The 14,742-nt window shown below is 37.4% G+C and overlaps 1 protein-coding gene across 2 annotated transcripts in view; it reads left to right on the forward strand.

The window, feature by feature from the left end:
- The window catches only part of LOC133564727 (sodium-dependent serotonin transporter-like), a 65,560-nt gene that overhangs the window by 26,073 nt on the left and 24,745 nt on the right, over positions 1 to 14,742 (forward strand). For both annotated transcript variants that reach the window (XM_061919208.1, XM_061919207.1), the window contains 2 exons: positions 3,461 to 3,595; positions 12,065 to 12,287. In XM_061919208.1, coding sequence (XP_061775192.1) covers positions 3,461 to 3,595; positions 12,065 to 12,287 — 358 coding nt within the window. The remainder of the gene's footprint in view (positions 1 to 3,460; positions 3,596 to 12,064; positions 12,288 to 14,742) is intronic.

A 14,742-nucleotide genomic window follows, 5' to 3' on the forward strand; every position in this document is an offset into this window, starting at 1 on the left:
TGTTCTTTATTAATCCGTTCCAAAATGGTCGAACTGTACGAAAACTGAAACAAAAAAATGAAACTAACCCGATAATACAGACGATACACACATTTTTCAGTGGCTAATTATTTAATGCAACTGAAAGTTTCACATGCCGAAAACAATGCAAAATAAATTAAAATGAGTGAAAAATCACTTTTACCTTAAATAGAGGGCGATGAGCGGGGAGCCGACGAGGTGAGAATCACGTACTTTGCTATGGTGTGTTTCACCTTCTTTGTCAAAGTGCTGGCACTTGCAACTTTCTTCGACCCCATGCTCTGTCAAAAATAAATGTACAGAATAAAATCATTTCTTCACCTAAAGGTACATTCTTTAGAAATTTTCTGTCAAAATTGCAATATTGCTCTTCAACACCAGAACAGTCCTACCTGATCCCATCCATCCATTTTTCTACCGCTTATTCCCTTTGGGGTCGCGGAGGGGCGCTGGTGCCTATCTCAGCTGTAATCGGGCGGAAGGCGGCGTACACCCTGGACAAATCGCTACCCACTTAATTTATTGTTTTTAATTGGTTTTGCGGGAAATGAATTTCTGCGATGCAGGGATCATTACTTATAAATCAAATATTTTCATAGCTAGAGAAGTAAAAAAGAACTGCTTACTACCTTTTTAAATATGTTTTTCATCTTTATGGAGGACCTGAGACATGAAACACACCTTCTAGTCCCCCTTAATCCACAGTATAGTCACGCTTCCTTATGAAGAGCCAATCAGTGGCCACAATACTGAACGGCGTGCTCTGATTGGTTTGGTCTTCTCTAGTGGCCAATACTACTGTAGTATTGATATTTCTAGTTTATTTAGCTGTTTGTATGTTTGAAAATGCTCAATTTAGGTCCAAAAAAATTGTAAAATATGCTTTAAAAAAGTTTTTAAGATGTATTCCCCCAAAAAAATCTTACAACTGTAAAACCAAAAAGGTTACAAGGTGATACTAAGTACTGTACACATTTTTTACTATTTCAACCCTAAGGGTACCTGCTGAAATAAAAATCTGTGTAGCTCATAAGTAATTCCTATTATTAGTAGTATTTGAAATAGGGCATACTCAGTTTAATTATAATTAGGTATTTAGAACCAGTATTATTACTAGTATTAGTAATACTATTAATTAATAATAGAATGATTTATCTTATTAGCATCTTTTATTTTTGCCATCATTTTTTTTGCATGTTTCATTGGGCCGTATGGTAACCGAGACAGTTTCGAAAGTTTCGAAACAAAAATTTCTGGGAAAACAAACAAACAAATAAAAATTCTAAAAGTACAGTGGGGCAAAAAAGTATTTAGTCAGCCACCGATTATGCAAGTTCTCCCACTTAAAATGATGACAGAGGTCTGTAATTTTCATCATAGGTACACTTCAACTGTGAGAGACAGAATGTGAAAATAAATTAACTCAACTCTTCGTGTTTGGAGGAAGAAGAATACTGAGTTGCATTCCAAGAACACCATACCTACTGTGAAGCATGGGGGTGGAAACATCATGCTTTGGGTCTGTTTTTCTGCTAAGGGGACAGGACGATTGATCCGTGTTAAGGAAAGAATGAACGGGGCCATGTATCGTGAGATTTTGAGCCAAAACCTCCTTCCATCAGTGAAAGCTTTGAATGGTTGACCAAATACTTATTTTCCACCATAATTTACAAATAAATTCTTCAAAATTGCTACAATGTAAATTCCTGGATTTTCTTTTCACATTCTGTCCCTCACAGTTGAAGTGTACCTATGATGAAAATTACAGACCTCTGTCATCATTTTAAGTGGGAGAACTTGCACAATCGGTGGCTGACTAAATACTTTTTTGCCCCACTGTATAGCGTCCAAATAAGCGTGATGTAAACAGAAAACACTTGGCTCCCCAAGTACCACCATAGTGACCAACATTAAACTACGGTAGCGTAGTAGGCTTAAGTATTCATTAAAAAACAGGCAGATGTTTTATTTAACAAGTATATCGGATTTTTTGGGGCTACTGTGGCATTACATAGTTTGAACAGTGACACTGTGTTTGAATATTTAATTAAGTAATTCTTCGGCGTACCACTAGACCAGGGGTCACCAACGCGGTGCCCGCGGGCACCAGGTAGCCCATAAGGACCAGATGAGTAGCCCGCTGGCCTGTTCTAAAAATAGATCAAATAGCAGCACTTACCAGTGAGCTGCCTCTATTTTTTACATTTTATTTATTTAATAGCAAGCTGGTCTCGCTTTGCTCGACATTTTTAATTCTAAGAGAGACAAAGCTCAAATATAATTTGAAAATCCAAGAAAATATTTTAAAGACTTGGTATTCACTTGTTTAAATAAATCAATTTACTTTTTTTACTTTGCTTCTTATAACTTTCAGAAAGACAATTTTAGAGAAAAAATACAACCTTATAAATTATTTTAGGATTTTTAAACAAATACCTTTTTACCTTTTAAATTCCTTCCTCTTTTTTCCTGACAATTTAAATCAATGTTCAAGTATTTTTTTTTTGTGTGTGTGTGTAAAGAATAATAAATACGTTTTAATTTAATTCTTCATTTTAGCTTCTGTTTTTTCGACGAAGAATATTTGTGAAACATTTCTTCAAACTTATTGTGATTTAAATTCAAAAAAATTATTCTGGCAAATCTAACAAAAAATGTAGAATCAAATTTAAATCTTATTTCAAAGTCTTTTGAATTTGTTTTATAACAAAGTGCAGATTGGATTGTAACCTATTTAAAACATGTCATCAAAATTCTTAAATTAATCTTAATCAGGAAAAATTACTAAATGATGTTCCACAAATTATTTTTTAATTTTTTTCAAAAAGATTCGAAATAGCAAATTTTTCTCTTAATTTTTTTCGGTTCAATTTTGAATTTTAAAGAGTCGAAATTGAAGATTAACCATGTTTCAAAATTTAATTTTCATTTTTTTCTGTTTTATCCTCTTTTAAACCGTTCAATTAAGTGTTTTTTCATCATTTATCCTCTACAAAAAAACCTTCTGTAAAAGGAAAAAAAAAAATGTACGACGGAATGACAGACAGAAATACCCATTTTTTAAATATATATACCGGTAGATTTATTTATTAAAGGTCAATTGAGAAAATTGGCTATTTCAGGCAATTTATTTAAGTGTGTATCAAACTGGTAGCCCTTCGCATTAATCAGTACCCAAGAAGTAGCTCTTGGTTTCAAAAAGGTTGGTGACCCCTACTCTAGATGGAGCCCGCGTGTCTACCGCAGTTTAAAAATATAATTTTTATAGTGTTTTTAGTAATGTTTGACTGTTTTTTTCTGATCAGCTCATCAAAAGTTAGGAACACCTAAGTGCAAACGCACAAACTTGGCAGCATTTCTCGCCGGAGCCTATGTGTGATGTCGTTAAATTGTGCAAGAGGTACCTAATGAAGTGTCCTATTTCTTCATCCTGCCTCAGGTGCCTTTCTGCTGCCCTACCTGTTGATGGCGGTGTTTGGAGGTGTGCCTCTCTTCTACATGGAGCTGGCTCTCGGTCAGTTTCACCGCAATGGCTGCATCTCCATCTGGAAACACATCTGCCCCATCTTCAAAGGTGAGTTCTGTGGCGTGGTTAATTCCACAAATTGAGCGACATAGGCAGTGAAAGTGAAATAAATGTATACCTTTCTTTGGCGTTGACACAGGTAGACATATTGTTCTTTTACTTTGAAATTAATCCAGCAAATAGAAGACAGAGGTGTGATGATAATCTCTCATCATTTCTCATTGGTTTAATTTAATCCACTTCTGTTCAGATAAATATGAATCTACAAACCCCGTTTCCATATGAGCTGGGAAATTGTTTTAGATGTAAATATAAACGGAATACAATGATTTGCAAATCATTTTCAACCCATATTCCGTTGAATATGCTACAAAGAAAACATATTTGATGTTCAAACTGATAAACATTTTTTTTTTTTTTGCAAATAATCATTAAGTTTAGAATTTGATGACAGCAACATGTGATAAAGAAGTTGGGAAAGGTGGCGATAAATACTGATAAAGTTGAGGAATGCTCATCAAACACTTATATGGAACATCCCACAGGGGTGTAGGCTAATTGGGAACAGGTGGGTGCCATGATTGGGTATAAAAACAGCTTCCAAAAAATGCCAAATAATTCACAAGGATGGGGCGAGGGTCACCACTTTGTAAGCAAATTGTCAAAAAATTTTTGGAACAACATTTCTCAACGAGCTATTGCAAGGAATTTAGGGATTTTACCATCTACGGTCCATAAAATCATCAAAAGATTCAGAGAATCTGGAGAAATCACTGCACGTAAGCGATGATATTATGGACCTTTGAGCCCTCAGGCGGTACTGCATCAAAAACCGACATCAGTGTGTAGAGGATATCACTACATGGGCTCAGGAACACTTCATAAAACCACTGTCAGTAACTACAGTTGGTTGCTACATCTGTAAGTGCAAGTTAAAACTCTACTACGCAAAGCCAAACCCATTTATCAACAACACCCTGAAACGCCGCCGGCTTCGCTGGGCCCGAGCTCATCTAAGATGGACTGATGCAAAGTGGAAAAGTGTTCTGTGGTCTGACGAGTCCACATTTCAAATTATATTCGGAAACAGAGGATGTGGTGTCCTCCAGAACAAAGAGGAAAATAACCATTCGGATTGTTATAGGCGCAAAGTTCAAAAGCCAGCATCTGTGATGGTATGGGGATGCATTTGTGCCCAAGGCATGGGTAACTTACACATCTGTGAAGGCAACATTAATGCTGAAAGGTCCATACAGGTTTTGGAGCAACATATGTTGTCATCCAAGCAATGTTATCATAGACGCCCCTGCTTATTTCAGCAAGACAATGCCTAGCCATGTGTTACAACAGCGTGGCTTCATAGTAAAAGAGTGCGGGTACTTTCCTGACCCGCCTGCAGTCCAGACCTGTTTCCCATGAAAAATGTGTGGCGCATTATGAAGCGTAAAATACGACAGGGGAGACCCCGGACTGTTGAACGACTGAAGCTCTACATAAAACAAGAATCGGAAAGAATTCCACTTTTAGAGCTCCAACAATTAGTTTCCTCGTTTATTGAGTGTTGTTAAAAGAAAAGGTGATGTAATACAGTGGTGAACATGCCCTTTCCCAACTACTTTGACACGTGTTGCAGTCATGAAATTCTAAGTTAATTATTATTTGCAAAAAAAAAATAAAGTTTATGAGTTTAAACATCAAATATCTGGTTTTTGTAGCATTTTCAACTGGATATGGGTTGAAAATGATTTGCAAACCATTGTATTCCGTTTATATTTACATCTAACACAATTTCCCAACTCATATGGAAATGGGGTTTGTATATTTAGGAGGCTGCCGATACAACTTTTTCACTTCCGATGTCGATATTGTAGACTTGAGTATTGGCACGATATCAGCACGAATCATACATACTTGTATTATATTGTAGTTTTTTTAAATGAACTTATGCCGTATTTAAGTTAAAATGGAGTGATAATTGTTTTTAACGACACTTAATGGCCACAATTTGGTTTGGGGCGGTATAGCTCGGTTGGTAGAGCATCCGTGCCAGCAACTTAAGGATTCCAGGTTTATCCCCGCTTCCGCCATCCGAGTCACTGCCGTCATGTCTCTGGGCAAGACACTTTATCCACCTTCTCCCAGTGCCACCCACACTGGTTTAAATCTAACTTAGATATTGGGTTTCACTATGCAAAGCGCTTTGAGTCACTTGAGAAAAAGCGCTATATGAATATAATTCTCTTCACCTCACTTCACAATCGTTGACTCACCATGCTGACACTTTTGTTACTAGGGTTTTCTGATACAAATCCCATGATACTGAACAGCACCCTTTGATTGATTTGCTCTCTTATAGTGGCCAATACTACTGTAGTATTGATATTTTTTAGCAATTTATATGTTTGAAAATGTTTAATTTAGGTCTAAAAAAAATTGTAAAATATGCTTAAATTGTTTTTGTTTTTTTTAAGTATCCCCCAAAAAATCTTACAACTGTAAAACCAAAAAGGGTACCAGCTGATACTAAGTACCGTACAAATGTGTACTATTTCAACCCAAAAGGGTAATGGTTAAAATAATAATCAATGTAATAGCTCATAAAAAATGCCTATTATTAGTAGTATTTGAAATAGGGCATACTAATAGTAGTTAAATTATAATTAGGTATTTAAAACTATTAATTATACTATTAATTAATAATAGAATGATTTATCTTATTAGCATCCTTTATTTTAGCCATAATCTGTACTGTTAAATTGTATTCATCATTTTTAGCATGATCTTGTTTTACTGTCAATTTTATTCTTCAAATTTGTATTCATTTGTTTGGATCAATTTTCATACATGTTTCATTCGGCCGTACGGTCACCGAGACAGTTTATAGAAACCGAATCGTACATATTTGTATTATTTTGTAGGTTTTTTTAAGAACTGAAGCTGTATTTAAGTTAAAATAGAGTGAAAATTGTTTTCTGCGACACCTAAAGGCCACAATCATTGAACTCACCATGCTGACACTTTTGTTACTCGAGGCTTTCTGATACAAATCCCTCCAACTATTCGCAATGGCGCCGATTCATGCAAATGCAATCAATGCGTGCGCTTGCAACTTTGTTCAATCCCTGTAACATTTCGGCCAATCAGGATGATTGACGAGGCAGATCCAGCAACATGTAACAATACACCAACTCCATCCATCCATCCATTTCTACCGCTTATTCCCTTTTGGGGTTGCGGGGGGCGCTGGCGCCTATCTCAGCTACAATCGGGCGGAATACGGTGTACACCCTGGACAAGTCGCCACCTCATCGCAGGGCCAACACAGATAGACAGACAACATTCACACTCACAGTCACACCAACTCTTTGTTGCTCAATTGTTCGTGTACACTAGCTCAGACCTACTTCCGGTTCCTGTCTACAGTGCTAAGCCTTCTGGGTAATGCACCTTTATAGTTGGTATGTATTTAAAAAATGTGTACACAGGGTAAGACAATTAAGAACAGATTTTCATTCGCATTGCTGACCGAGCAAAGAGGCAGCGTATACATGGTAGAGATGTTGAAGTGTGATGATAATGCCTCATCTCGCTTCATTTACCAACAAGTATAGCTGTATGGAGAATGTCTGCACTTTGTGGAGGCCGGAGCAGAAAGCGGACTGCAAGGAAGCCTTTGGCCGTGTTTCTATGTATAATTTATGTTTTAATATATATATGTTTTTAAAAACAATGGAAATTATGTTTCGAGTAAAGAACAACAGCCTTCCAGCTTGTATTCTCAGGCTATTTCATTTAAGAGGAGAAAACTATAATTTAAGGGGGATATCAATTTTTTAAATAGGTGAAGCGAGAAAAAAAAAAAAATACAAATGTATTACAGTTTTAGGAGTTAAATGGTGGAATAAGCTCAGTGATGAGATGAAAACATGCACTTCTTTGGTAAGGTTTAAGAAAACATTGAAAGGTGAAATAATTGAAAATTATAAAATATAGTAACAATTACTTTCATCCCATTGATTTTTTATTTTTTTTAATTTTTTTTAACGTTGATGTTCCAGGCAATCTAATCTTCAGTGAAGGTATAGGATAGGCAAATATAGGCTTTGGCTTCAGCCTATTCCTTTTTGGTCATTCTTTTTCTTTTCTTTCGTGTGTAAATGTGCATTATTGTATACATATAACATGTACCTTAAAACTGATCACACAAAATGGTTGATTGATTTGATTGATTATATGACCAAAATAAACTTATTTCATTCATTCATTTCAATTTCAATAATTATTACTTTTATTAGTTATAATTAATCAAAACGGTACAATAATTTGCCAATGAGCTCTGACTATGTGCTTTGTGCGTCTACTTTTAATTCTCTGCGGTACAAAATAAGTAAAACATCACTACAGTATGTGTTGTTTATTTTTTTAATTTCACATATTCTTGTATATTCTTGTAACATTATCCCATTACTTAATTTTTTTTGGAACTTGAGGCAACTTTATCGTAACTTAACATTTGTTACCATCACAATCAAAATATCCCGTAATATCAGTTCTCCCAGGCTTCACGGTGAAAGATGGGTTAGTGCGTCTGCCTCACAATACGAAGGTCCTGAGTAGTCTGGGGTTCAATCCCGGGCTCGGGATCTTTCTGTGTGGAGTTTGCAGGTTCCCCCCGTGAATGCGTGGGTTCCCTCCGGGTACTCCGGCTTCCTCCCACCTCCAAAGACATGCACCTGGGGATAGGTTGATTGGCAACACTAAATTGGCCCTAGTGTGTGAATGTGAGTGTGAATGTTTTCAGTCTATCTGTGTAGGCCCTGCGATGAGATGGCGCCTTGTCCAGGGTGTACCCCGCCTTCCGCCCGATTGTAGCTGAGATAAGCACCAGTGCCCCCCGCGACCCCAAATTGAATAAGCAGTAGGAAATGGATGGATGGATCAGTTCTCCCTCCTAACATTTTCTTAATATAGCATCTTTTTTGCTCATAACATTCCAACTTTTCATAACTTAGTTTTTTTGCACGGCAACCTTTTTTTTCAAACACTTGTTCATTGGAAAAAAAAAAAATTGATACACAGCTTACAGCAATACAATACAATACAAATCAAATCCAATGTTTTTTCCCGCCAATTAAAAAAAAATAAAGAAAGAAAGAAAGAAAATATCTGTCAAATAAGTACAGGCAAATTTCTCCAAATCCAAATGGCCCCAACATGGTGCAGCAATAAACAAAAGAAAGTAAAAAGGCTCATCAATCATCCACTATTAAACCGCGTCTCATTCGGGGCCAAACTGGAGATCAGTCCCCTTTACATACCGTATTTCCTTGAATTTTTGCCGGGGCGCTAATTAATTTAAAACCTCTTCTCACTCCTGCGCTTACCAAAGGCATGCGGTAAAAGTAAGCATGCGCAAAATATTTTAAAACCTCTTCTCACTCTGGCACTTACCGAAGGTATGTAGTAAAAATTTGAGTGTGATGTAAGCTTGGACCTTAAATCTTACTGAATAGCTCTTAATCTTCTTCCCTATGCGATTTTATATTACGGGTATTGAAATCAACCTCCTCCATTTTGAAAATGATGACAGGGGAAGTGTCACTCGTGACGTCACAAGTTTGACTAGGCGGTAATACTAAGCATGCGCTAATTATTTTGGGACGCGAGTTTGACCCGGCAGTAATTCAAGGCAGGCGCATACTAAATGCCCTGCGGAAATTCAAGGAAATACGGTATTTTAAGAAAGCACTCCATACTTCTTGGAATTTCACAGAAAAAAACATTCAATGTCAGCCTAATTTTTTTAAATTTAAGAAAATCAAGAATATCTCTGATCCAGCGAGTGTGGTAGCCTTCTTTTTATCTTTTTTTGTAATATGCAACCATAATTATCTGATACTTGCAGTGTTGCGTTAGTTACTGAAAACCAGTAACTAGTTACAGTTGCTAGTTGCTTTATTTCAAAAGTAACTGAGCTACTAACTCAGTTACTTACAGCAAAAAGTAATGCGTTACTGTGAAAAGTAACTATTTAGTTACTTTTTTTTTTTCATTTTAGTACTGTTATTGCACTGGAAAATAATACAATCTGTTGATCAACTTGACAGGCATTTGCATCACTGAACCCTGCTAAGCAATGTGGTCTACATACAACACACAAAGACAAAGATATGTTATAAAGGGCGAATTTATTTTGGGCCAGAACAAATTGACAAAATAATTTTTAAATAGCTGTAACAAAACATACATAAGTAACAAACAGCATAATAACAACATAGCTGTAAACCTGGCTTCACCCATGAAGGCACACATGACATGATTATATGTCATGTCACTATATACCGCACACATACTGCTATTCACACAAAGCCTAACCAGGCGTTTTTTTCCCTCAAGGAATTGTGAAATAAAAGCATGTCTCCAGTGAAGCCCAGAACACACTACGCATTTCCCCAGTTTTAGTTAAGAGAAAAGGAACGATTGGTCTGGCCCACTAGGATCCCTCTTTATTTTTGTGAACTTTATAGTCTGTACATTTAGAGTGATGTGATAATCAAACACTAGAAATCTAGAATAAAAGAATACATAAGAGAATTGACAGAGTGTGTGTACCTTCAGTGCTGAATGATGAGCAGAGGCAAAGTTTGAAGTGTCTTTTTTAGCTCGCTTTCCATGTTTATGTACTCACTGTCCACTGTGTCCAGGTACTTGGAACATGTTATCCATGCCATTTGCTGTTTGACGCCCGTTATCATTCTAATTAGCTGCCTGAAAGCAGGTGACTCCACTGTAGAAATAGCCTGCATGTCTTCTAGCACATACGCTGCAATGGCTCTATCAATGTTGTTCTGGCTAGCAGTCCCTCTGTTAAAATCCAGCCGGTGAACTGGCATCGGAGTCTGTGTCTCTCTTTACTGGCTTTGTCGAAGCATGTTGCTTTTGTAGCTATTTCAGCAGATTTGATTTGCTGTTTTGGGCAGTAGATGGAATCTTTGATCCAACTTACATTTAACTAAAATGTTCTTTTGTTTGTGCTGGTCAAAATAAAGTAGTGAGAATATCTCCATGTTAAGAAACTCGGCTTCGGCTCCGCGATGATGTCTTGTTAGTAAACACAAACATCTCTATAGTCTGTCTACGTTTGCGTTTATAATAACAATATCGCTAAAACTTGGTTGATATTCAGGTCACAAGATGTAAATGGAATATTGTTAGCAGATCTACTATGTTTATTTAGAAGGCTTAATAGGCGGAATAGTGTACTTTTATTACATGCATTGTTAGCCACCTCATACTTGACGTATTTCACAAAGTAGAATGCATAACAAAAATGCATAACCCCCCCTCCCTTGTGGAGGGGGTCCGGTCCGGTGGCCATGGATGAAGTACTGGCTGTCAAAAATCGGGACCCAGGATGGACCGCTCGTCCAGAGTCGGGACCCAAGATGCACCGCTCGCCTGTGTATTGGTTGGAGACATCTCTGCGCTGCTGATCCGCCTCCACATGGGATGGTTTCCTGCTGGCTATACTTTGGATGGGACTCTCGCTACTATATTGGATCCACTTTGGACTTGATTCTTACGGTTTCACAATATCATGTTAGATCCGCTCGACATCCATTGCTTTCGGTCCCCTGGGGGAGGGGGGCGGGTTCCTCTACAAAGTTTCTCATAGTCATCATGGTCGACGTCCCACTGGGGTGAGTTTTTCCTTCCCCTTATGTGGGCCCTACCGAGGATGTCGTTGTGGTTTGTGCAGCCCTTTGAGGCACTTGTGATTTAGGGCTATATAAATAAACATTGATTGATTGATTGATTGATTGATTGCATAACAAAAAGAAAAACATACATGTTTGGGATTGATAGGCAAATAAAAATTAAAAAAGTGCAGTTCGGCCTTCAAGCTGATTCATATTTGATTTCATATTTGGGGCGGTATAGCTTGGTTGGTAGAGTGGCCGTGCCAGCAACTTAAGGGTTGCAGGTTCGATCCCCTCTTCTGCCATCCTAGTCTCTGCCGTTGTGTCCTTGGGCAAGACACTTTACCCACCTGCTCCCAGTGCCACCCACACTGGTGTAAATGTAACTTAGGCATTGGGTTTCACTATGCAAAGCGCTTTGAGTCACTAGAGAAAAAGCGCTATAAAAATATAATTGAATTCATGGTTTCAAGCCCACAGTTGAATTCCACTAACAGATGCACTAAATGGCTACAAAAAGGAAAGAAGGTCAGGGTTTAACCCCGTTCAGAGTAGCTATGACTCCTTCTTGAACATTTAAACAGATATTCTCAATCTCTGTTATGGAAATCATCACATTTCCATGCCAAATGCCAGGTGTTTGGAAATTGGATGCTATGTAAATTGTCGTGGCCTGGAAAATGTCAGCCACTTAAGCATCGGCCTGAAAACCGAACTGGTATCTACGTAGGATGAGTGACACGCCAAATAACCTTTAGAGGGTATTGCAAACATACAGTAGGCTTTTTTCTAACTGTGATTTGATTTCCTCATCCAGGTATTGGCTTCGCCATCTGCATCATAGCCCTCTACGTTGCCTTCTATTACAACACCATCATGGCCTGGGCCTTGTACTACCTGTTGTCGTCATTCCAGCCCACCCTGCCCTGGACCACTTGCACCAACAGCTGGAACACGGCCAACTGTAACCGCTACATGTCCACCGACCACAATGTCTCATGGACCAACTCCTCCACCTCCCCCGCCGAGGAGTTCTATACGTAAGTGCATGTAAGTGGGATGTGAAAGCTTAGACTTAGACCTCTCGTCTGGACTACTGCAAGTCTCTCCTGTTTGGTCTCCTTCATAAGTCATTTCACAAACTTTAGCTCCTCCAGAACTCTCCAGCCCGGATAATCAACAGAATTCCTTCAATCCAGCACATCACCCCTGTTCTGCAGCAACTCCACTGGCTACCCATCAAACGCCGTATCCACTTTTAAAATAATTCTCCTCACTTTCAAAGCTATCCGTAACCTCTCTCCGTCATATCTCTCTGACCTGCTCCATGTCACCCACGCCCTCACGTTCCCTTAGATCCTCTTCATCCATCCGTCTCGCTGTCCCCTTATTTTAGGCCAGGGGTGACCAACGCGGTGGCCCCCGGGCAACAGGTCGCCCGTAAGGACCAGATGGGTCGCCCGCTGGCCTGTTCTACAAATAGTTCAAATAGCAGCACTTACCAGTGAGCTGCCTCTATTTTTTTTAATTGTATTTATTTACTAGCAAGCTGGTGTCGCTTTGCTCGACATTTTTAATTCTAAGAGAGACAAAACTCAAATAAAATTTGAAAATCCAAGAAAATATTTTAAAGACTTGGTCTTCACTTGTTTAAATAAATTCATTTATTTTTTTACTTTGCTTCTTATAACAATTTTAGAGAAAAAATACAACCTTACAAATGATTTTAGGATTTTTAAACACATATAGATTTTTACCTTTTAAATTACTTCCTCTTCTTTCGTGACAATTTAAATCAATGGTAAAGTTTTGTTTTTTTTTATTGCAAAGAATACTAAATACATTTTAATTTAATTCTTCATTTTAGCTTCTGTTTTTTCAACGAAGAATATTTGTGGAATATTTCTTCAAAGTTATTATAATTAAAATTCAAAAAAAATATTCTGGCGAATCTAGAAAATCTGTGGAATCAAATTTAAATCTCATTTCAAAGTATTTTGAATTTATTTTCAAATGTTTGTTCTGGAAGATCTAGAATAAATAATGATTTGTCTTTGTTAGAAATATGGCTTGGTCCAATTTGTTATATATTCTAACAAAGTGCAGATTGGATTTTAACCTATTGAAAACATGTCATCAAAGTTCTAAAATTAAACTTAATCCGAAAAAATGACTAATAATTTTCCAGAAATTCTTTTTTTTAATTTTTTCAAAAAGATTCGAATTAGCTTTTTTCGGTTGAACTTTGAATTTTAAAGAGTCGAAATTGAAGATAAACTACCTTTCAAAATTTTATTTTCATTTTTTTTGTGTTTTCTCCTCTTTTAAACCGTTCAATTAAATGTTTTTTTCATCATTTACTCTCTACAGAAAACTTCCGTAAAAGGGGAAAAAAAATGTACAACAGAATGACAGACAGAAATACCCATTTTTTTAGATATATAGATTTATTTATTAAAATTAAATTGAGCAAATTGGTTATTTCTGGCAATTTATTTAAGTGTGTATCAAACTGGTAGCCCTTCGCATTAATCAGTACCCAAGAAGTAGCCCTTGGTTTCAAAAAGGTCGGTGACCGCTATTTTAGGCTGACCATATTCTGAAATCTCAAAAAGAGGACTCATATATGCGCGCCAAGGCGGGCTAGGTGACAATTTGCCAATGATACTTGAACTTGCTTTATAAATAATATATTTATTTACAAACCCTGTTTCCATATGAGTTGGGAAATTGTGTTAGATGTAAATATAAACGTAATACAATGATTTGCAAATCCTTTTCAACCCATATTCAATTGAATGTACTACAAAGACAAGATTTTTGATGTTCAAACTCATAAACTTTATTTATTTTTTTTGCAAATAATAATTAACTTTGAATTTCATGGCTGTAACTCGTGCCAAAGTAGTTGGGAAAGGGCATGTTCACCACTGTGTTACATCACCTTTTCTTTCAACAACACTCAATAAACGTTTGGGAACTGAGGAAACTAATTGTTGAAGCTTTGAAAGTGGAATTCGTTCCCATTCTTGTTTTATGTAGAGCTTCAGTCGTCCAACAGTCCCTGGTTTCCGCTGTCGTATTTTACGCTTCATAATGCGCCACACATTTTTGATGGGAGACAGGTCTGGACTGCAGGCGGGCCAGGAAAGTACCCGCACTCTTTTTTTACAAAGCCACGCTGTTGTAACACGTGCTGAATGTGGCTTGGCATTATCTTGCTGAAATAAGCAGGGGCGTCCACGAAAAAGACGGTGCTTAGATGGCAGCGCATGTTGTTCCAAAACCTGTATGTACCTTTCAGCATTAATGTTGCCTTCACAGATGTGTAAGTTACCCATTCCCTGGGCACTAATACACCCCCATACCATCACAGATGCTGGCTTTTGAACTTTGCGTTGATGAGTCTGAATGGTTCGCTTCCTCTTTGGTCCGGATGACACAATGTCAAATATTTCCAAAAACAATTTAAATTGTGGACTCGTCAGACCACAG

This window comes from Nerophis ophidion, linkage group LG13 (assembly GCF_033978795.1).
Source record: "Nerophis ophidion isolate RoL-2023_Sa linkage group LG13, RoL_Noph_v1.0, whole genome shotgun sequence".
Classification (NCBI taxonomy): Eukaryota; Metazoa; Chordata; class Actinopteri; order Syngnathiformes; family Syngnathidae; genus Nerophis; species Nerophis ophidion.